General features: G+C 38.7%; 1 protein-coding gene across 3 annotated transcripts in view; it reads right to left on the reverse strand.

Moving 5' to 3' along the window:
* Window positions 1–22,928, reverse strand: part of MAP4K3 (mitogen-activated protein kinase kinase kinase kinase 3) — a gene marked incomplete at both ends in the record, with an annotated part of 189,325 nt that continues 166,397 nt past the window's right edge. For all 3 annotated transcript variants that reach the window (XM_080710986.1, XM_080710985.1, XM_080710984.1), the window contains 8 exons: window positions 1–88; window positions 660–715; window positions 3,443–3,513; window positions 10,729–10,821; window positions 10,900–10,968; window positions 13,327–13,498; window positions 18,527–18,630; window positions 20,291–20,349. In XM_080710986.1, the coding sequence (XP_080567112.1) occupies window positions 1–88; window positions 660–715; window positions 3,443–3,513; window positions 10,729–10,821; window positions 10,900–10,968; window positions 13,327–13,498; window positions 18,527–18,630; window positions 20,291–20,349 (712 nt within the window). The remainder of the gene's footprint in view (window positions 89–659; window positions 716–3,442; window positions 3,514–10,728; window positions 10,822–10,899; window positions 10,969–13,326; window positions 13,499–18,526; window positions 18,631–20,290; window positions 20,350–22,928) is intronic.

A 22,928-nucleotide genomic window follows, 5' to 3' on the forward strand; every position in this document is an offset into this window, starting at 1 on the left:
TCAGTAACTGTTTTCATGACCCGCCAAGATGTATAGATTGCTATTTGCTGTGGGGTTATCAGTTGGCCTACTTTCCAAAACCACGACCCTAAAAGTAATAAACAAAGAATATAACAAAACAAAGTTATTCCTGAAAATTCATGTTAGCAGAAAAATGACCCATTGCTTCTCTATTATACACCTCTACAAACGATGGGCAGAAATCACTTGCTTCTGCTGTGCTTAAAGGCCAGGTATAGCTCTGGGAGGTAATGCTGCTGCCCACCACTCCACCTCAATGTTCTAGGAGTCAGGGGTGAAACCCACGATACAGAATCATCTGGGGAAACTTAATTCTTACTACAAATTGTAAAGCAATCTGCAGTTTAAGACTTAGAACTTCAAAATTATATTTTGTACTAAAACCAAAAATATTTATAAATAGATGGTACTTCTTTCTTGCACTATAAATCAGACTATTAGAATGCTATGTCTAATGTAAAACAATCCTTATAGAACTATAAATTTCTGTTACTTGAATATCAGGTTTTTCAATGTCATTTGGAAAGTAAATTGTTCAACACATTGCAGAAATTTTAATTCTCTTAAAAAAAAAACAGTTTCATGCTGGATTTAGAAACATGTTTAGTATTCTACATTTAATATGTCTGTTTGCATACCTGTCAGATCCAAGCAGCCTAAAAATTCTTGTGCTGTCTGAAATTTCTTGTGTTACCTGTTCAATTAAAATAAAAATTTAATTTCTGAAATTAAGTATACAAAATCTTATGAGTATTTCATTACTTTGAAATAGAAATGTAATCCCCAAGATAAATTCTTTCACAACGATTTGTTGTTAGTGTCTAAGCGTGTCAATATATTAGTCTAAAAAATGTGATTAATTTGGAATTAGTCATAAAACACAGGTCAAGGAAAACTACTTGTTAGATTATATAGACTTCCAGGGGAAATTTTATTTATTTATTTATTTTTGGGACTGGGGATGGAACCCAAAGGCATTCTACCTCCGAGCTACACCCCCAGACCTATTTTTATTCTTTATTTTGAAACCGGGTCTCACTGAGTTGCAAAAGGTCTTACTAAGTAGCTGAGGCTGTTCTTGAAAAACAATCCTCTGGTCTCAGTCTCCCGATTGCTGGGATTACAAATATGTACCACCACGCCTGGCTTCAGGGAAAATTTTAAATGAAAAGCATTAAGTTCATTTTATTAATCTAAAATGGTTTGTTATATATATATATTTCCTTACTGGGGATTGAACCCAGAGGCATTCTACCTCAGAGCTATACCCCCAGCTCTATTTTTATTCTTTTATTTTTGAAAAAAGGGTCTCACTAAGTTGTGGAGGGCCTCACTAAGTAGCTAAGGCTGGCCAAGAACCTGTGATCCTCCTGTCTCAGCCTCTCAAGTCTTGGGATTTACAAGCTGAGCCATCAGGGCCAGCTCTCATTTTATTTTGAGACTGGGTGTCACTATGTTGCCCAGGCTGGCATTGCACTTGTAATCCTTCTTTAGTCTCTTGAGTAGCTGAGATTAATATTTTATGAAGAAATATACACTTTAAGAAGACTTCAGCATGGCCAAGTGTGGTGGTGCACACTTGTAATCCCAGCATTCAGGAGGCAGAGACCAGAGGATCGCAGTTCGCAGACAACCTCAGCTACTTAGTGAGGCCCTCTGCAACTCAGTGAGACCCTGTTTTAAAAATAAAGATTAAAAGGGGGGGGGGCTAAAGGTATAGCTCAGAGGTACAATACCCCTGGGTTCCATCCGTAGTACAGCAAAAACAACCAACCAAAACCAAAACCAAAACCCAAGACTTCAGTGTGACCAGTGACCAGTTGGGGAAGAAGAACACAGAAGACATCTTCTTTCTTCACAGCTTACTGAACACAAAATACTTCAGTATAATGGAAGTAACTCCTTCCCCAATAAGTAGGCTAACATGAGCTAACAAAACATTTGATTTTGAAACTAAATTTATTCCATCAAAACCCTTACCATTAGTTATTCCAGAGATGCTAGAGATTCTTAGGTCTGTGGTAAGCTAGCACCTGAAGGAAAGCACACACTCTCTTTGGTAACAGGGGCGCATTGCACTACAATTCCAGCATTTTTGAGGGTTGCCTACTAGAAGGACATGACAGTTTTGGAGATGCTGAACTGATTTTTTGAACAGCTTCCTTATCCTTCTTAAAGAACCATTCTCCATCCTGCCTGCAATGCCTTTCTTCCTCTGACTAGTGATTTTCAGCTCTGAACTATTCTCAGCTCCGTGTTGTGCATTCCCCTCTGTGAGTCTGAAACAGCTTCCTGAGAAGTGAGCCTGCGTGTGGGGGATTACTGCTAGGAGATGAACTGCGGCCTTTCTTCAGTGCTTACACAGGTCATGCACATGACAGGCTCTATTTCATTTCATCTTGACAACTCCTAATTCACAGGTGAATATAGGTAGAGAGAAGTTAAGTGGCAGGCTACAGTTACCCTACTACTAACAGGGTTGAGACTTGAACCTGGGTGCTCCAAATCCAGAACGCATGCTCATGATCACTAAGCTATACTGCTTACTTTGCTAAAAGAAATGCTCTAAGTTTACGTATTTGTTGTGATAGACCAAGTGATACTACTGAGACTGGCTTGGGGTTTCTAGAATTTCTGGTGACTTTACTTGGCTGTAATGTTCTAGAAGGCAAGTACTACATCTTGTCTGTGTTTATAACATGTTCAGGTTTCTGGCACAAATGCTGAACTGAATTGACTATGCCACATGACTTAAATTGTTCCTGTAAGGTAGGAAGGGCTCATGAGATGCAGCTGAAGGCTAAGGAGAAGGGGCAAAGAAACTATAAACATCAAGTGAATCAGGACAACAGAAAGAGGAAGTAGGCTGGCTTTGAGAGGAATGCAGAACTCTTAATTTATTGCCTACATGGTAGTTAACAGTGCCCTGGGACTGAGTGCGCTGGCACCAGCACTCATTCTGGGGCTGGGAAATTTGGGAGAAATCATAATTGGCTCACTTTCAGAAGGATTAGAAAGTTCTTGTTCTGAACTTGAGTGTGATTATCTAAAAGCACATCAAATACGCGTTGAAGTTGGGTAAGGGAGAGGGGTGGTGCTATGGTATTTACCGCTGGTCTTATCACCAGACTGAATATAGTAAGTATTAATAAAGTTAGCAAATGGTACCATTTAGGAATTTTCTAAAGTTAAGAACTGTTTGAAATAGATTTGATAATATCTTAAGACTATTTTTAAAAAGTTAATAAAGTTTTATTTATTTTTTTAGATACAAGGTCTCATTATGTTGCCAAGGCTGGCCCAGAGATCCTGGGCCAGAGATCCTCTTGTCTCAGCATACAGAAAAGCTGGCACTAGATGTGCATTACCATGCTGGGTTTCTTATGACTACTTAATGGGCATGATTTTTTAGATTACTTACCTCATTAGATCTAAAACTTCTGCCTTGCATTCCATGTTTCCAGAAAGCTAGCACACTGTCTTGTAGACAAACTAGCAGGCAAGAACAGCTCAATTACTGTTAATAGTACAAAAGTTCAACTGATAAGCATCATTTCATTCCTGTCTTGTAAAGCAATATTTCAAATAGCTAATGTTAGCTAGTTCATATATATAAAGAACAATTACTTAAAATATTTTGTTATGGATTTTTTTTTTAGTGCTGGAAATTAAACCCAAGGCCGCATGCATGTTAGGTAGGTGCTCTACCACTGAACAACATTCCAGTGCTTTTTATTTTAACACAGGGGTCTCACAAGGTGATGAGGCTGTCCTTGAACTTGCCATCTCCCAAACTCTTGGGATTACAGGTGTATGCCCCTGCTGCTTTAATTTTTTTTTGTTCTGATACTTTGAAACTTATATACTTGAAAATAAAATACTGCAAACACATAGAAAATATAGAAAACAGCATAAAAAGGCACATATTTACAATGTAACTGCCAAATGCCCTAACCTTCTGCCACATTTGCCTTTTGTTTTAGATAAAAATAAAGCTGGCATCCTCTATATACCTACTATCCCCCATCCCATCCTGCTGGCCTTCCTCAGATAATTGTATTATAAATTTGGTATTCATCATTCACATGGATATTTATATTACTTTTACACTATAAGCTTACATTATCATTATATACTTTATATTCAATATTTCTAATATCACATATTTGGAATTATTAACATTTTAGTTCATCATCATTATAAACAATGCATGATCATCTTTTTTTTTTTTTCTTTTTTTTTTGTGGTACTGGGAATGGAACCCAGGGGCTTTCTACCTCCTGGATATACTCTCAGACCTAGTTTTAAATTTTATTTGGAAACAGGGTCTAAGTTGCTGAGAGCCTCACTAAATAGCTGAGGCTGGCTCCGAACCTGTGCAATCCTCCTGTCTCAGCTTCCTAAGTACTGGGATTGCAGGCATGTGCCACCACACCCGGCTTTCTGTACATCTCCTTGAGAACATGAACTAAGCTTTCTCTGAGAAGTAGAAATCCTGAACACTGGACATATGCATAAACAAAGCAAATTTTAGTTCTGCTTTTTTTGTGTGGTACTGGAGACTGAACCCAGGAGCACTCTACCTCCAAGCTACACTCCCAACTCTTAACTTTGAAACAGGGTCTCACTAAGTTGAAGAGGGCCTCACAAGTTGCTGAGACTGGGTGCAAATCTGCGATCCTATCTCATCCTCCCAAGCACTGAGATTATAAGTGTGTGACAAGATGGCCTAGTTCTGCTTTTTATATTTGCATATTTGATACATATTTTTAAATTGTATTTGGTGAAGAAAAAAATCTGATTTTATTTTCTGAAGATAACCAATGGTACCAGAATCATTTGTTGAATAGCCCGTGACTTCCCCAGACACATAGTACCAAGTTTCCATTCCAAGTGGGTCTGAGTCTTCTTTTCTGTCCCACTTTTTAACTTATACCTGTGTCAATATCACATTGTCTTAAAACACTATAGTATGGTATGGACATATTTTTCAACATTTATTTTACTCTTCTTGGTCTTTGGCTCTTTCATATGAATCTTATGATGAATTTATCAAGTGCCACAAATCACTCTGGATTTTTTATTGCAAAAATACACTGAATCTGTGGATTAATTTGTGAAAAACTGACATCTCTCTCACATTGAGTTATTTTGTAATTTAAAAAAAAGATGTTTTTATTTTGGCCATGCTGGGGGTCAAACCCAGGGCCTCATACATGCTAGGCAGGTGCTTTACCACTGACCTACACTACTAGCTCCACATTTGAGTCTTTCTACACTTGTATAAGACGATGTTTTTTTATTTTTTAAAATGTTCTTTTATGCCTTTAAATATTACTTTGGATTTTCTAGACAATGGTCTTTAAAATTTTTTTTTTTTTATTTTGGTCTGTTTTTGCCATACTGGGAATTGAATCCAGGAGCATTCTACCTCCAAACTATATCCTCAACCCTATTTTTAAATTCTTTTTTTTTAAATAAAATTTTTATTGGTGCATTGTAGTTATACACCTTAATGGGATAAAAAACTTGTGGCGATATACATGCACATATCACCCAATCAGCCCCTACCCAATCCCTAACCCTTTCCTTCCCCCTCCCTCCTTCCCATGCTTGGCTTCCTGATATTCTTTGATATGTTTAAGTACATCATGTGCATTAAAGAGTTTCCCTCCTCCCCCTCCCATCCCCTCAGATAGGTCACCTTAATTGCTTCTTCATCCTTCTTCATCTAGAGTTCCTCCTGTTACCCATTTCTTCCTACTTTTTGCACATTAGGAAAAGCAACTGATTTCTTATTATTTGTGACATTTCACTGTGAATGCCATAAGTTTGTTCTCCCTTATGGCTGGACAAAATTACATTGTGTACATATCCCATAGTTTTGAAATCCACTCATCTGCTTGAAGGACATCTTGGCTGGTTCCACAGTTTGGCAATGGTGAACTGTGCAGCTATGAGCATGGTTGCTCATGCATTAGTTTGGTATTTTGGTTTTCATTCATTCTGGTAGCTACCCAGAGGTGGTATTGCGAGATCATATGGTAAGATCATTTTCCTTCTTCTGGGGATCTTCCATACTATTTTCCAAAGTGGTTGTACCAACTTGCAATCCCACCAACAATGTATTAGAGCTCCTATTTTTCCATATCCGATCAATTAAAGTTTCTTTCTTCCTTGGAAGTCCTTTTAGTTTTCACACTTATTTGCACTTACTGAAATCCTGAAAGCCAGAAGGTGAGTAACTCTGACAAGATGATCCACTCACAACCAATATTTTTTTAATAGAGATCACTTGAATCTGGGAATCTGCTGAGATGAGGTGAGGCAGTGGTAGCTTCTAGTGCTTCCAGGCCACACGGTTGGAGGGACACTCTGGCTCTTTGCTGTGGAGCAGGCCCTGGTCCCTGCCCTGCCGTGCGATAGGCTCCAGACCCGACCTCGTCATGTGGCAGGCTCCGGGCCTGACCCTCGCCGGCTCCAGACCCGGCCCCTGTGCATAGCAGGGTCCAGTCCCCGTCACTGTGGGTAGGACGTCTACAGAGGTTCCCATTTTTCCATATACATACATACATACATACATACATACATATATATATATATGTATATATATATAATTTTTTTTTTAAGTAGGAGAAAACGCATGTGCCATTTGCAGAAGATGGGAACCCGAATCCCTAGCAGCAATGGATTTTGTCTCCCCACCTAAGGTGGAGGCCCACAGCCTCACCACAAAGAGTGGGATCCACTGCTCCAAACACACCTCCACCCCCAGTGCAGCGCAGCGCAGTGCAGAGGAGCATGGCACACATGAGCACCGAGGTCGCTGGTGCAGCAAGCTGGCCTGGCCATATGGGCGGGGCTCCTTCCAACTTGCCCGGACATTTTTCTTACATAGTATGTTGTCCAGATTCCTGTGCATGTGTGGCAGGAGCAGTCTATTTTTGGGGAGATTTCTTCAAAAATTCAAGGTAGACTGGATTGGATCTGTCTGCCTCTCCTGAACATTGGTCGTTGCCACCACCGTCTTGGTCCATCTCCATGAAACTTTTTCTTACATAGTATGTTTTCCAGAGTTCCCGAGTATGTGTGGCAGGATCAGTTTACTTTCGGGGAGATTTCTTCAAAAATTCAAGGTGGTTTGGATTGGATCTGTCTGCCTCTCCTGAATACTGGCCGCTGCTGTTGACACTACCTTCTTTGTCTCTCTAAAGTAGTTGTTGTTAAGAATTCCTGTGCATGTGCAGCAGGAGCAGTCTGCTTTCTGATCTCTTCTAGGATGTCCCTCCAAAAATCACTTTTCTTGCATTAGCGGGTACCACGCTGCTGTCTTGCCTCTAATTCTGCCATTTTCCACTCTCTCTCCTATATTTCAGATAGGAAGCCACGACAGGAAATGTCTCTGTATGTTGTCCCAATCACCTACTGAACCAAAATCTGCTGTCCAGGGTTTCTCAGAGGGATGCACGTCCTATGCGGCCGCTGCCAAACGTCACCGCTGTGGCCGCGGTTGCCACTGAGGCTGCAGCTGCTGCCATCTTCCTCCCTCTTCAATATTTTTCAATAAAAGAAAACAGTACGTGTCCTTCACAGAAGTTGGGGGCCTGAGCACCTAGCAGTAATGGGTCCTATCTCCCCACCAAGAGCAGAGGCCCACAGCTTCACCACGGAGAGTGGGTTCTGCTGCTCCGAGCACACCCTGGCCCCCAGCGCTGGCACAGAGGAGCCCAGCGTAGAGGAGCGCCCTTGTCTCCTGGAATGCATGGCACTGGCCAACCTGGCTATGCAGGGCTCCATATGATGCGCCCTGAACCTTTTTCTTAACATAGTATGTTGTCCAGAGTTCCTGAGCATGTGGGGCAGGAGCAGTCTACTTTTGGGGAGATTTCTTCAAAAGTTCAGAGTGGATTGGAATGAATCTGTATGCTTCTCCCGAATACTGACTGCTGCCGCCGCTGCCATCTTGGTTCTCCTCCTGAGCATTTTTCTTACATAGTATGTTGTCCAGAGTTCCTGAGCATGTGGGGTAGGAGCAGTCTATTTTCGGGGAAATTTCTCCAACAGTTCAAGGCAGATTGGATTGGATCAGTCTGCGTCTCTTGAATACTGGCCACTGCCGCCATCTTGGCCCGTCTCTTTTCTCTTATATTTTAGATAGAAAGTCATGGCTGGAAATGCCTCTGTATGTTGTCCCAATCAGATATTAAACCAAAATCTGTTGTTTGGGGTTTCTCAGAGGAATACATGTCCTATTCAGCCACTGCTATCTTCCACGCCTCCCTTATTCTTTATTTTGAAGCAGGGTCTCACTAAGTGGTGGAGGCCTCAATAAGTAGATGAGGCTGGCCATGAAATGTGATTCTCTCCTCTGTCTCCCAAGTACTACCACACCCAGCTTAAACTTTTTTTGTGTGTGTGGTACTCAGGGGTTTTTCTACCTCTGGGTTATATTCCCAGACCTATTTTTTATACTTTATTTGAAAACAGGGTCTCACTAAGTTGCTAAGAGCCTCACTAAGTAGCTGAGGCTGGCTTTGAACCTGTTTGATCCTCCTGTCTCAGCCTCCTATGCACTGGGATTGCAAGTGTGTGCCACCACGCCCAGCAACATGTTTTGATAACACTTGTTCTTTACTTTTTTTTTTTCTTGAGATTACACTTCCAAGCCTTTGAGTAGCTGGGGCTGTAGGCTTGTGTTACTATGCTGGCTACATTTATTGTTATATATATTCTATTGCCATTGTGAAAGGGATTTTTTTTCCAATTAAAAATTTCAGGTTGTTAAGAAAAACTATTCAGTTGTGTTGCTAATATACAGTAGCTATGGATTCTCTTAATCTAGTAATTTCATATAATCATATGGCAAACAGGATCTTTTAACTTTTTGTCTATAATCTTCATTCTTATCTTGTTCTTTAACAAGAATCAATCTGACCATTAAACATGGTATTTTAATTGGCTAAGTGAAGGGCATTTTCTTTTATTCTTAATTTGGCAAGAAGTATTTTTTGAAAATCATCAATGACTTAAACTTTATTGAATACTTTTTGTGCATCTATTTAAGTGTTATGTATTCAGTGTGGTGTATTACATAAATACATTTATAATGCTGAAATATACTTGCTTTCTAGGGATAAAGTCGATTTTTCGACAATGTGAAATTCTATTTGCTAGTTTTTTTTTGGTACTGGGGATTAAGGCATTCTATCTCTGAGTACCCTTAGTCATTTTTATTTTATATTTTGAAACAGGGTCTTGCTAAGTTACTGCATACTGACCTTGAAACTGATCCTCCTATTCTAGCTACTCAAATACTGGGATTACAGGCATGTACCACCATGCCTAGCTCTATTTGCTACTACACTACTAAGATCTTTAAAAGTCTATTTTCATAAATTAGATTAAAAATTCTCTTTTCTGTACTAATTTTGTGTTTAACACTGATTTACTCAGAATTCTTTACCATCTGAAACAATTTGTATAGGAAAGGAATTCTTTTCCTTTAAGGGTGAAAGACAAATAATCTGTTCGATATCCAGCCCTAGAGATAAGCCTGGCTAGAGTCCCCATCACCTATGGCATACTTTTGGTCTTCTTCATTTCCCAGCAGCCCAGCTCTGGTCTACTATCTCTGGAACCAAGCAGGGCAGTTGGCTGTAGGCCTGCATGCCACTTTGATTTTTATTGTTAATCTTGTTTTTTTTTTTTTTTTGTTTTTTTTACCATGACTGTCTTTTTTTGGTGGCACTGAGTGTGGAACCCAGAGGCTTTTTACCTCTGGGCTATACTCCCAGACCTTTTTTTTTTTTTTTAAATATTTTATTTGGAAACCGGGTCTCACTAAGTTGCTGAGAGCCTCACTAAGGAGCTGAGGCTGGCTTCGAACCTGTGTGATTCTCCTGTCTCAGCCTCCCAAGTGCGGGGATTACAAAGCATGTGCCACCATGCCCGGCCTTGACTGTGTCTTTTAAAGCATGGGTTACATTTTCACATTTGGCCAGACAACCCTTGAAACTGACTTATTATAACATCATCTGTTTGTTGGGGAAAGGACATTTTAGTTGTGGGAAAGAGGAAAATAAAACCAGGAATGAGACAAATGAACTTTTGACCTTGGCCTTACTGTCTATATATTTGCCTGGTAAAGGACACCAAAAATTTGTGTATAAATACCAATTATTATTTTTCCCAGCATCACCTGTATATGATTATTTTCACCTCATTTTTCTTAATTAATCATTTCAGAATATTGATTCTGCCACAAATCCTTTTCAAGAAAGACTCTTAGCAAACATAATGTGAGAAATGGCAAAATGGAAATTTCATATACTTAAATTCTCTGACTAGCAGATAATGACAACAAAAATACAACAGGATATACTAATACCAGATTTTAAACTACATACAGGGAATTTGTAGAAGTCTGGAAAAATGAGATTTCATAATTATGTTATGAAAGATAATATTCAACTCTTTATTTTGAAAATATCAGATCTGTAAGGAAGTGTTTGTAAACATTATTTATACCCAAAATTATTAAACTACTTTAGAGAATGTATAAGAGTGATGGCTAATAGTGACTTCATAGTCATTACAGCCTATATTTTAAAGAAGTCCTGAGTAATACACATTTATAATTTCAGATAGTTGCCAGATGACTTATTTTATATAGTTCATAATGCAAAGAAACAGAAAACTTTGACTTACCTATTGATTCAATTTGGAAATCAAAGGTGAGTTCTGATGATAATTTTCTACTGGATTTTAGTCTTCCTTGGAGATTTACTATTTTTATGCAACCTAGAGAAAAACAAGTCACTCAGAAACAAAGGTAGAAGAAATCTTACTAAAATTAGATGTTCATAAATAAAAACTTACAGTCCAAACATACAAGGATGGTATCTCTCTCCAATTGTGTTACATGAGTAACATTTGTCTGTGGGGTATCTATAATACAAATAAACTTTGATAAATATATACATAAAACTATAATATTTATAGCACAGAGACATTTTTCTTTTGCAATACATGTATACAGTGGTTGGATTCTACTGCTGATGTAAGTGCTCAATATGGTATGGTAATTGTTGGCTCCTGTCAATGCAACTGGTGATGGTATTATTTGTATATAAATAAGTTAAAAATATTGAAGCATTTTGAAAAGTGTGAAATGCTATCTAAATGGGAAGAGGTATAACTTTTATTACAATCATTTATCAAAGTTCTTACAAACTGAAAATGTTAAGTGACTTAGTTTTCCATGAAGCAGAAACTAATACTGTATATCCAAAGGTCATAGAGTTTATCAAAATAAAACTGCTGAGCTATTGGTCTTTATTTCTGGTTTTATATTCCCTGGAGAATGGGGTGATGAAGATGATGTATAGTCTATCCTGCTTGTTTTCTACTTCTCATTATACTTAAGAGAGTCTTGGGACATCTAAGCACTGTTCTATTTTGAACCTGGCTCTGCTATAATTAACCAAGGTTAGAAAGAAATACAATAGGCCAACTAGATCTCTATAGCTCTTATAAACTGGTGAAGATTAAGAATCCAAACATGTTCATTCAATCTGCCTTGGCAAAAGGCAGAGTCCATAACATTAGACAGAATGTTAGGAAAACAAAGCTTTACTAACTGCTTATAACAATTATCTCCCAAACACTGAAATGAAAGTACACTGATGGCTATCTAACAACCCCCAAAAGACTCTGATTTAACTGGGCATGTATGTCCCTGCAACTTATTGAGACCCTGTTTCAAAATAAAGAATAAAAAAATAGGGCTGGGGGTGTAATTTGGAGGTAGAATGCCCCTGAGTTCAATTCTCAGTTGCTCCAAAAAGAAAAGAAGAAACTTAATGCACACTAAATTTTGGGAATCCCTCTACGGTTCCCATACTATGTATTAAATAGTAAAAAAGAAAATGAAAACCATTTTTAGTAACATTCCTTAAACAAGTAAAATCACCTGATGGCCGGGGGAGGGAGTGGACAACTGGAGTTCTATAATATGCAATTTTTCAAGTGTATAGAATTTAAAATATATTAAATATTTGAAAATTCTGAAAGCTATGAACTTTTCATTTTGTGAAGTTGGAGATTGAATCCAGAGTGTCCACACGTTAGGCAAGCACTCTACCACTGAGCTACACCTCCAGCCCAAATTATAAAAATTTTAAGTGCTTCGATCTTATTTTAAATACTTCCTTATGTTAATATTTTAATACTTTTTATGTCAAATTTTAAGTGCTTAGGTATTATTTTTAAATACTTCCTATGTTAATAGGTTTCATAAGATTCATTTTCACATTTACAAACAAAACCAATTGGATATACATTAAACTGTCTAAAATTAAGTGTGGAAAGTATTAAATAGAAAGTATTATTAAAAATTAAAAGTATTTGAGCTTGTATAGATTATTGTTTATTTCTAAAACTGCTTCAATTGATATTCAATAGGTAATAATTGATGTAAATGTGCTCAGGCTTTTTTTGGGTGCTGGGGACTGAACCAAGGGCTTCCAAACACACACTCTGCCTCTCTACTACATTACACCCTCAGCCTACAAATGTGACTGTTACCTACCCATACTGTCCTTTTTTTTTTTTTTTTTTTCCAGTACTGGGGATGGAACCCAGGAGCTTTCTACCTCTGAGCTGCACTCCCAGACCTATTATTATTCTTTATTTTGAAACACGGTCTTACTGAGTTGCAAAGGGCCTCAGTAAGTAGCTGAGGCTGTCTGCAAACTTCCTGTCTCAGCTTTAGCTTCCCAAATGTTGGGATTACAAAGGTGCACCACCACGCCTGGCCACATTGTACTTTGAGATAAAATGTCTAAATTGTATTCTTCTATGTTATATTCTTCTCAAAAATTGTAAAATGGCCCATGTATATATCTTATTTCATAGTAATATATGTATTCCTGCAAGATTCTTTAATATATGCAATAGATCCCAATTATAATTAAAACTATTTTTTTAGTATTGGGGATGGAACCCAGGGGCATTTTACCTCTGAGCTACACTCCCAGCCCTCATTTTTAGTCTCTTTATTTTTGAAACAGGGGCTCAATGAATTGCGAAGGGCCTTGCTAAGTAACAGCCGAGGCTGCCTGAGAACTGCTATCCTCCAATCTCTACCTCCCAAATGCTGGGATTACAAGCGTGCGCCGCCCCACCTGGCGTAATACAGTCATTTAAAACTTTTTTGTGGTCATGCTTACTGTGAAATACAGTAAATTTATTATTTATAAAACCAGCATAGGCTTTGACCTTAATAATTCCATAAAAGTCACAAACCTGATTCTGTAAACCATGAAGAGGTAGAATTTGGATTGACAGTCTCAAAACGAACCACCTGGTTGAAATCTCGCCCTCTGCTGACCCCAACACAGACCAAGGGATACTCCTGCTCAGGAACCACCAGCATCTCGAACATCCTGAGTGGACACGGGATAGGGAAATCTATGTGCTGGCGGCAGAAACAAAGTGCAGTCAGCAAAGGGAAACAACAGCCAAACAATCATAGGGCAATATTAAGAATTTTTAGTCTCACAAAAATATATAGCTTTCTATTATAAAGAATGCTCTTTGTCATGGAAACTCAGGGTCTAAAGAAAAAGTCTAAATTATGAATTGTCTTTACAAAGACTTGAGATTTACCATGTGAAATATTTTAAAATTAAAATTACATAATTCTAGGATAGTAGGGCTAGAAGGAAACTTTAAAGTCTTCTGCCTAACCCCTTCTTTTAAGAGTTGGAAACCAAGGTACAGGAACCAAGTCACTGGCTCAGGGTCACCCTGGCCTTTGTAGCAGTCTCCTGTGGTACAGTTGATGCCTCCTCAGTTATACTCCTCTGCTTTCCTTACCAGCCAAACAAACATGGAGGAGAGACATGCAATGCTTATTAGCACAAAATATACCTCCTAGATGTGGACAGAAAAACACCACACAAAAGAGACATTTCACCTCATATCTCAAATGATTTTATTCAATAAGTTATAATGCAACCAACTTAATTATATCTATAAAATTATTTTATATTGTTATAAAGAGAATAAATTCAAGTTTTGAAGGTTTGGAAAAATAGGCAGAAAACACTTTGTTAGTAACCAAGGTATAAAACCACAATGAAATACTATGCATATCCATCAGAAGAGCTAAAATTAAAAAGCAAATAATAAGCATTAAAGATAAATAAATGAGTACACATATACTGATGGTAGTAATATACTGGCATAAACATACTGGTTAACTACATTATTGATTAATGTTGAAAATATGCATCCTTTATGACCAAACAACACTTCTAGGTATACATCCTAGAGCCTGAGGCACACATGCACAGGAAATATATGCAAAAATGTTCATGGCAGCACTGTTCAGAACAGCATAAAATTGGACATAACTCAAATGCCTGTCCATAGTAGAAGGGATTAAAATTATGGCATGTTCACACAATGGGAACAACATTAACTAATAAGTTAATGAACATCAACTATAGCTATAATCAACATCCACAAAATACAACACTGCACAAAAGAACCCAGACACAAATGAAAATATACTTTGATTTCACTTTCATACTACTGAAAATCAGGTAAAATTAATTCTAATGTTTAGTGATATATTCATATGTATTAAAAAGGGAAAGAAAAACAATGGCTTTCTAGGTTTCTTTTGCAGGATGGGTGGGTGGGGGTCTGATCAGAAGGATAGTACCAGGGAGAATTCTAAGACGGTTCTTTACAAAAAGAGTAGTTGAAGCTGGGCGTGGTGGAGCACGCTTGTAATCCCAGCATTTGGGAGGCTGAGACCGGAGGATCGTGGTTTGTGAACAGCCTCAGCTACTCAGTGAGGCCCTCTGCAACCCAGTGAGACCCTGTTTCAAAATAAAGAATAAAAAATTGGGCAGGGGGTGTAGCTTGGAGGTCAAATGCCTCTAGGTTCCATCACCAGACCCGCAAAAAAAAAAAAAAAAAAAAAAAGTAGTTGGAAATCAAGCAAAAAAACCCTCACACTGGTCTTTCATATACTTTACTTGGTTAATTTTTGTATATTATACATTCTTGTTGATCTTACAAATGGGCTGCGTTTTCACTATATTTTTCAAATGTGTATTACTAGTACTTACTTACTTACTTAATTATTTTTGTGGTACTGGGGATAGAACCTAGGGGCATTCTACCTCCAAGCTACACCCCCAGCCCTATTTTTTAATCTTTATTTTGAAACATGGTCTCAATGAGTTGCAAAGAGCCTCAGTAAGTAGCTGAGGCTGTCTGCAAACCATGATCCTCCTGTCTCAGCCTCACAAATGCTGGGATTATAAGCATGCACCACCACACCCAGCTTACTAGTATTTAACAAAGTTTTTTTTATTTATTTATTTATTTATTTATTTATTTATTTATTTATTTATTATTTATGGTGGTACTGGGGATTGAACCCAGGTTTTCTACCTCTGGGCTATACTCCCAGACCTGTATTATATTTTATTTGGAAACAGGGTCTCTTAAGCCAGGTGAGGCTGATCCTCCTGTCTCAGCCGCCCAAGCGCAGGGATTACAAGCATGAGCCACCACACCCAGCTTAACAAAGCTTTTAAATATGACTTATTTTTGATATGACTTATTTTTAATATGGCAGCTCAAAAACTCTAAAGGAAATAAAAAGGTGACAGGGGCTACCATAACTAAGTTTTAAAGTGCTAGGAACTCCAGTGTGGCGCTTACGGGCTGGCCTGTGGTCTCCACATGCATTTGCTGCTCTGTAGCCCTTTCTTTCCACTGCTGCTGAGCGCCAGTCTCCACTCTATGGGCACAGGCACCTGACTCCCAGAACCACTTCTTTAGTAGCTTGCCCATTACCTGGGGCACATGCTTTGGATAAAATCTTTCATATTATGTGTGTGTGTGTGTGTGTGTGTGTGTGTGTGTGTGTGTGTGTAGTACTGAAGATGGAACCCAGAAGCATTCATTCTACCTTCAAGCTACAAGCTTTCTACCTCCAAGCTACATCGCCAGCCGTATTTTTTATCTTTATTTTGAAACAGGGTTGCACGAAGTTGGCAAAGGGTCTCACTGATGTAGCTGAGGCTGGTCCATGAACCCGGATCCTCCTGTCTCAGCCTCCCAAATACTGGGATTACAAGCATGAGCCGCTACGCCCGGCTCCATATTATTCTTAATAAGGTAAGACAATTTAAAGAATTTGCTTTAAAATGTGTAGTTAGGGAGCAACAAAGCAGAAAGAAAATAATGCTCTTTTTTTTAGCATGTAAGAAATACATTTTAACTATTTTTGGTACTTAGTTTTGGTATTTAGTTTCTCATAATAATTAGACAGTGTTTGTAAGTCACTAAAAGGAAATTCTTGTCTCATGGTTTTAAATCCAGGTGTGATATTGGTGATTGAGGGCAGCCCCCATATTGTACTCATACTTTTTTCTCTTTAATAAATAGCACTGTGCCTATAATAAGAAAATAATGTTTGTTGGGAAGATCTTTAATTTTTAGTTCTGATGAAAATGTGGCCTAACAAAGCAGAAACTGCCAACAATGTTGCTAAGAGGAAAGATGAATACAGAAAGTGTAAGAATGTTTTCTAAACAAATGTGATAAAGAGTCACAGTAAAGAAACCAATACTACCCCAAATAATGCCAAATACAGAAGCAAAACACACATACAGAAGCCTTGAAGCAGAATGACACAGAAAGAGAAGTTTCATGTTTTGGTTTAAATAATTTTTGTTTCAGTAAATTTATGGCATTACTTCCTTGGTAGGTTTTAAATCCTTAAAGTGATTTTTCACCTCTTTAGCACCATTTGAGCTTGAGATTAATACTGATGTGAAAAATAGATTTCTTAGTCACAAGATTTTAAGTAACAGGAAGTCATATTTTATTTTATTTATTTATTTTTTGGTGGCACTGGGGTTCCTGGAAGCCCTTCTCCTTCCGGGCTACACTCCCAGACCTATTTTTATATTTTTATTTGGAGACAGGGTCTCTTAAGCCAGCGAGCGCGGCTGGCTTCGAACCTTTGCGATCCTCCTGTCTCTGCCTCCCAAGCGCGCGCCACCACGCCCGGTCTGGGGATGGAACCCAGGGGCATTCTATCTCTGAGCTACTACACCCCTGCCCTATTTCTTCTTCTTCTTCTTCTTTTTTTTTTTTTTTTGGTGGTACTGAGGGTGGAACCAGAGGCTTTCTACCTCCAGGCTATACTCCCAGACCTATTTTTATATTTTATTTGGAAACAGGGTCTCACTAAGTTGCTGAGAGCCTCGCTAAGTTGCTGAGGCTGGCTTCGAATCTGTGGGATCTTCCTGTCTCAGCCTCCCAAGCGCTGGGATTACAAGTGTGCGCCACCACGCCCAGCTTGGAAGTCCTATTTTAAATATTCCAGTTCGGTAGTATAAAATTTAGGAGGAATCCACTGAGGTTATATTCTAACTCCGATTTCTATTGAAGAATCAAATGCTCATGAAATAAGACCAAGCCCACATATAATAGCAAAGAAAACAACTTTTAAAAATCCATTTGGTATTTCCTTGCTGTGAGCTTACACTTCATACATTTTAAAAGTTAGGGTTTCCGCTGGGTGTGATGGCGTACGCACTTGGGAGATAGAGATAGGAGGATCGTGCAGGTTCGAAGCCAGCCTCCCTGGCTTAAGGGACCCTGTTTCCAAGCTGGGCATGGTGGTGCAAGCTTGTTATCCCAGCATTCGGGAGGCTGAGACCGGAGGATCGTTGTTCGCGGACAGCCTCAGCTACTTAGTGAGGCCCTCTGCAACTTAATGAGACCCAGTTTCAAAAATAAAGACTAAAAAATAGTGTAGCTCTGAGGTCAAATACCCTTGGGTTTCATCCCCAAACCTGCAAAAAAAGGGGGGGGGGGGACAGACAGACTGTTTCCCAATAAAATATAAAATGGTCTGGGAGTGTAGCCTGGAGGCAGAAGGTTTCCATCCCCAGTACCACACCAAAAAAAAAAAAAAAAAAAAAAAAAAAAAAAAAGGTTAGGGATTCCTCAAAATATAAGTAACAGCTGAATAATATTATAATATTAAACCCAGAAGATATCCATTGGAAGACCTGGGCAAATCAATATGTAGGTATATAACCAAAACAAGTCATTTCCCTCTCCCTGTGGTTATTCAGTAGGCTTTGGCCAACTAACTACTGACCTAAAGGTTATTTCTCTTCTGTGGTAAGGCAGGTCAAACTATAGAATAAATTCCAAATACAAAGCACTCTGTTTTGGACATCAGCTATCTGTGTGAGACATTCTACCTTCTAGGTCCCTACCGCCATACCCTGGTACTAGTTCTCTGTTTTCAAAACTTTCATCAGGCCAGATTTGTATCACCCTGCCACATAATCCAAATCATTAACTTGAAAATTAACAGAAAAAAATGTTTTCTTTTAAAGAGCAGAGAAATTGACAATCTTTTATACTAAGAATGTTGTAGGTTGACTTTCTTGCTTACCTTAATTAACATAAATTTCTGCATTGGCTCAACCCATTCTAACAGAACAATGCTGGTCTGAAGTGCCCCACATAGGTATTTATGGCCTGTGTAAGGATTTCTCACTGTCAAAACAAAAAGTAAATGTGAGTTTTCTTAAAGTGGCAATACACACACACACTCAGGTGGCCCTGGTGCTCATCAGAAGTCATATGCAGAGGCAATACTGCTTTGGTTCTAAAATAAAAGTACTTGTCTACTGCCCCCTCCCCTTTCCATTAAATTCTTATGGTCACTAGAAAACATTACAGACACTAATCAAATCATTTAAAAACATTTTATTTATTAAAATTCTGAGACAGGGTCTAGCTAGGTTGCTCAGCCTGGCCCTGAACTTGTGATCCTCCTATGTAAATCTCCTGAGTAGCTGGGATTTCAGCCCAGCTTAATCAAGATCTTATAATACAAGCTTACAAATAATAAAATTGAATTACCTCAGATTTTGGATTTTTGTTCTACTTAAGATGGAAAGTAAACTTATTTGAAATAATTTTTTTAATTAAAAAAGAGCAACAGCAGTAAAATCCATAAACTTCACATATGTTTGGAAAAGTTAAATGGCAGAGAGGCAGTGAACAGCAAAACCACCAAGCCAAAGCAAACAGGAAGGTCTATACAGGAAACTAAGTTGTAAGAAAAACCTGGTCTCTTCCTCCTCCGTTCAATCAAGTTAGTTTGTGGGATGTCCGAGCAGCAACTCAAACCACCATGTCTAACCTCAGTATCGCAGCCTTCCTTTGCCCCTAACCAGATGCTCGTCTTGCTTCCCCTCAACGACACTTGCATTCTGCCAGTGCTGGGCTTAAGGCTTCATCCTCTCGGATGTCTTTCCCTTCCCTGTATCTGCTATAGCTCAGCCCATTCTTCTTCCCTTTAGAGAGAAGAGTTTAACGTACACAAGGCCACTCACGTTCTCTCTCCAATCTAACTGCTCACACTAACCTATCGTTTCCACTACAACCTGGATCCAGCTAAACTGGAATGCCTGCCATTTATTAGGCAAGCTTTATGAGTTTTCTGCCTCCACTTGTTTAAGTCATTTCCTCTGAAGTGCCCCCTCCAAGCATTCACAGTGAAATCCATTTGAGGCCCTGCCCAAATACCACCTTCGCCAGCCAATGTCCAGAGCACTTTCCACATTATACGAGGTGATGTAGTGACTTATACGCTTGCTTGTCTTCTCTTCTATAGTACTAGTAACCTAAGGGATGGAAACCACTTTTTTCCCCCCACATGTAAGTAGAAAAACTAGTTATGAGAAGGAATTTAGCATAAAGACAATGTGAACAGAGAGACTATGAACTTTACATCACAAGCGCAAGGTTTCACATACTAAGGGCATGAGAATAAATGCTGAATGAATGGCTGCCTGCATGCAGTCTCCCAAGCAAGCCATGGCTAAGCAGAATGGTAAATGGTAAGTAACAGTACCTGTGGAGAACACAGTGTGATGAAGTGCTATAATGAAAAAAGAAGCTATCCCAGGCTATTTATCCAGTCAACAGACTGTTTGCTAAACACCTGTTATATATGAGATGTTATATCATGTTTAGTCTACACAAGGATGGGAAGGCCAAAAAAATCCATTTTACTGAGGGGGTGAAAAATAAACTGGAATAATGCCTTGGGGCACTATTGCTTTTATATTTTAAAATGAGCCCCATGGGGTTTTCTCAACCACTCTGCAAAACAGGAGAGCAAGATGTTATTAGATAGTTTACTCACCAACACAACACTTCTGACACCACTTGGTTTCAGGGATTTTTGCTGATACAGCAAATTTCCTAAATGTAAATGAAAATGAGTATATAATTAAATATAAGCAAACTTAGTATGTGATTAAGATATTGTTACAGATAAGTGGAGAAAGGGCTAATTAAAAAATTGGCACTGATAGCCGAGCGTGGTGGTACACGCTTATAATCCTGGTACTTGGGACAGGAGGATCATGCAGGTTTGAAGCCAGTCTTAGAAGCTTAGTAGTGAGGCTCTCAGCAACTTACTGAGACCCTATTTCCAAATAAAATACAAAATAGGTCTGAAGTGTAGCCTGGAGCAGAAGGCCTCTGGGCTCCATCCTAAGTTTTACACACACACACACACACACACACACACACACACACACACACACACACACACACGCACTGATAAATTATCTATTAAAAATAAAAATAAAGCCGGGTGTGGTGGCATACATTTGTAATCCCAGTACTTGGTAGGCTGAGATAGGAGGATCATGGTTTGCACACAGACTCAGCTTACTTAATGAGGCCCTAACTTAGTAAAACCCTGTTTCAAAATGAAGAATAACAAAAAAATAAAGTAAAATAACCACTGGTGGGTTATCATGGCATATAAAGGCATGCTGATACTTATACAAATTAATAACTATGCATAGCATTTGCGTGCTTGTTTTCAAACAAAAACAGACACATAGCCTCAGGATTTGTAAATATTTCAGAAGAAATTTCTTGTATTTTATAGCCAAATTAGTCCTGAGTTTGGCATTTACTTCTTGCAGCCTAACTTGAAAGAGGACCATTTTCCGAGAGCTCTGTGACTATGGGCTTTTGCCTTTGAAAATTAAATATTTAATATTGCTTTGTCTAAAAAAAAAAAAATAGGGCTGGGGGTATAGCTTGGAGGTAGAATGCCCTTGGGTTCCCTCCCCAGTACCACACACACACACACACACACACACACACACTCTCTCTCTCTCTCTCTCTCTCTCTCTCTCTCTCTATATATATATATATATATATATATATATATATATATGTCTATATCCTTGCTCATATCCCCCAATCAATTCCAAATGGATTAAGAAATTAATTTTGTGTGTGTGTGGTACTAGGGATGAAACCCAGGGGTACGATACTTCCGAACTCTACTCCCAAACCTATTTTATTCTTTGATATAGTGTCACACTAAGTTGCAGAGAACCTCATAAGTTGCTGAGGATGGCTGTGAACTTGTGATCTTCCTGTTTCAGTCTCCCAAGTACTGAGATTACAAGCGTGTGCCACTACGCCTAGCTGAACTTAAATATTTTAAAAAATCTATAAAATATTTAGAAGATAGAATAATATGGCCCTGGGGTTTCTTTTAAAAACACCAAAAGAATAAAGCATTTAGAAAAATGCTGACAAGGCTTAATTATTTCTTCCATGGATGCATCCCTAGCATCTCAAATCATGGAATCACAGGCTGCATGCGAACTGCTTAAATTCTGGTTTACTAGAAGAATCACTGCCAAAGTGGAAAGAAAAGAGAAAAACTGGGAAAAGATATTTTTAGCATGAATAATAAATTTAAGTTATACTAAAAGTTGTTTTACCACTACAACAATTCTGTTAAGAACTTTTATTTAGACATTTCTTCACTCAGGAATAGTGCAATTTACACCTTTGGGCAAAGGTGCATTAGGAGTTCTGCAAACATTTGATTCAAAATTAAAAGTCCATTTTGAACTTTTTTTGGGTGGTGGTACTAGGAATTGAATCCAGGGGCATTCTACCTCTGAGCACACTCTTAACCCCCCCATCCCTTTTGGCAGGTCTGGGGATGGAACCCAGGGACATTCGACCTCCGAGGTTCACTCCCTGCCCTATTTTTTTATTCTTTATTTTGAAACAGGGTCTCACTAAGTTGCTGAGAGCTTCAATAAGTGGCTGGGGCTGTCTGTGAACTGAGATCCTCCGATCTCAACCTCCTAACTGCTGGGATTACAAGTGTGTGCCACCACGCCCAGCTTCTTAACCCCTTTTAAAGTGGGCTCTCACTAGGTTGCTGAGAGTCTAAGTTGCCAAGGCTTGTCTTGAACCTGCAATCCTCCTGTCTCAGCTTCTCAAGTACTAGGATTATAGACATCTGCCACCATGCCTGGCTTTGAACTACTTTTTAAAGCTCCCAATTAAAAAATACTTATACATTCAAATGCTTTTTATAATGAAAATGAACATAATGGAGACTTGCTAGAAAATCAAGTTGTGCAAAACCTCAAATCAAGCTTCTCTATTTTTGTATGTGTATTTAAACTTTTTTTATTTTTTATTTTTTTGGTGATACTGGGGTTCCTGGAAACCCTTCTACCTCCGGACTACACTTCCAGACCGTTTCACACTTTTTTTAAAATTGGGAAACAGGGTCTTTTAAGCCAGCACAGCTGGCTTCGAACCTGCGTGATCCTCCTGTCTCTGCCTCCCAAGCGATCCTCCTGTCTCCGCCTCCCCAAGGACGGGGATTACAAGTGTGCACCACCATGCCCAGCTAAACTTATTTTAAATAAAAAAAAATGTTTTGTGGTACTGGAAGAGCTACACCCCCAGCCCTATTTTTTTAATTCTTTATGTTAAAATAGGGT

Source organism: Muscardinus avellanarius, assembly GCF_963383645.1.
Source record: "Muscardinus avellanarius genome assembly, chromosome: 15".
Lineage (NCBI taxonomy): Eukaryota > Metazoa > Chordata > Mammalia > Rodentia > Gliridae > Muscardinus > Muscardinus avellanarius.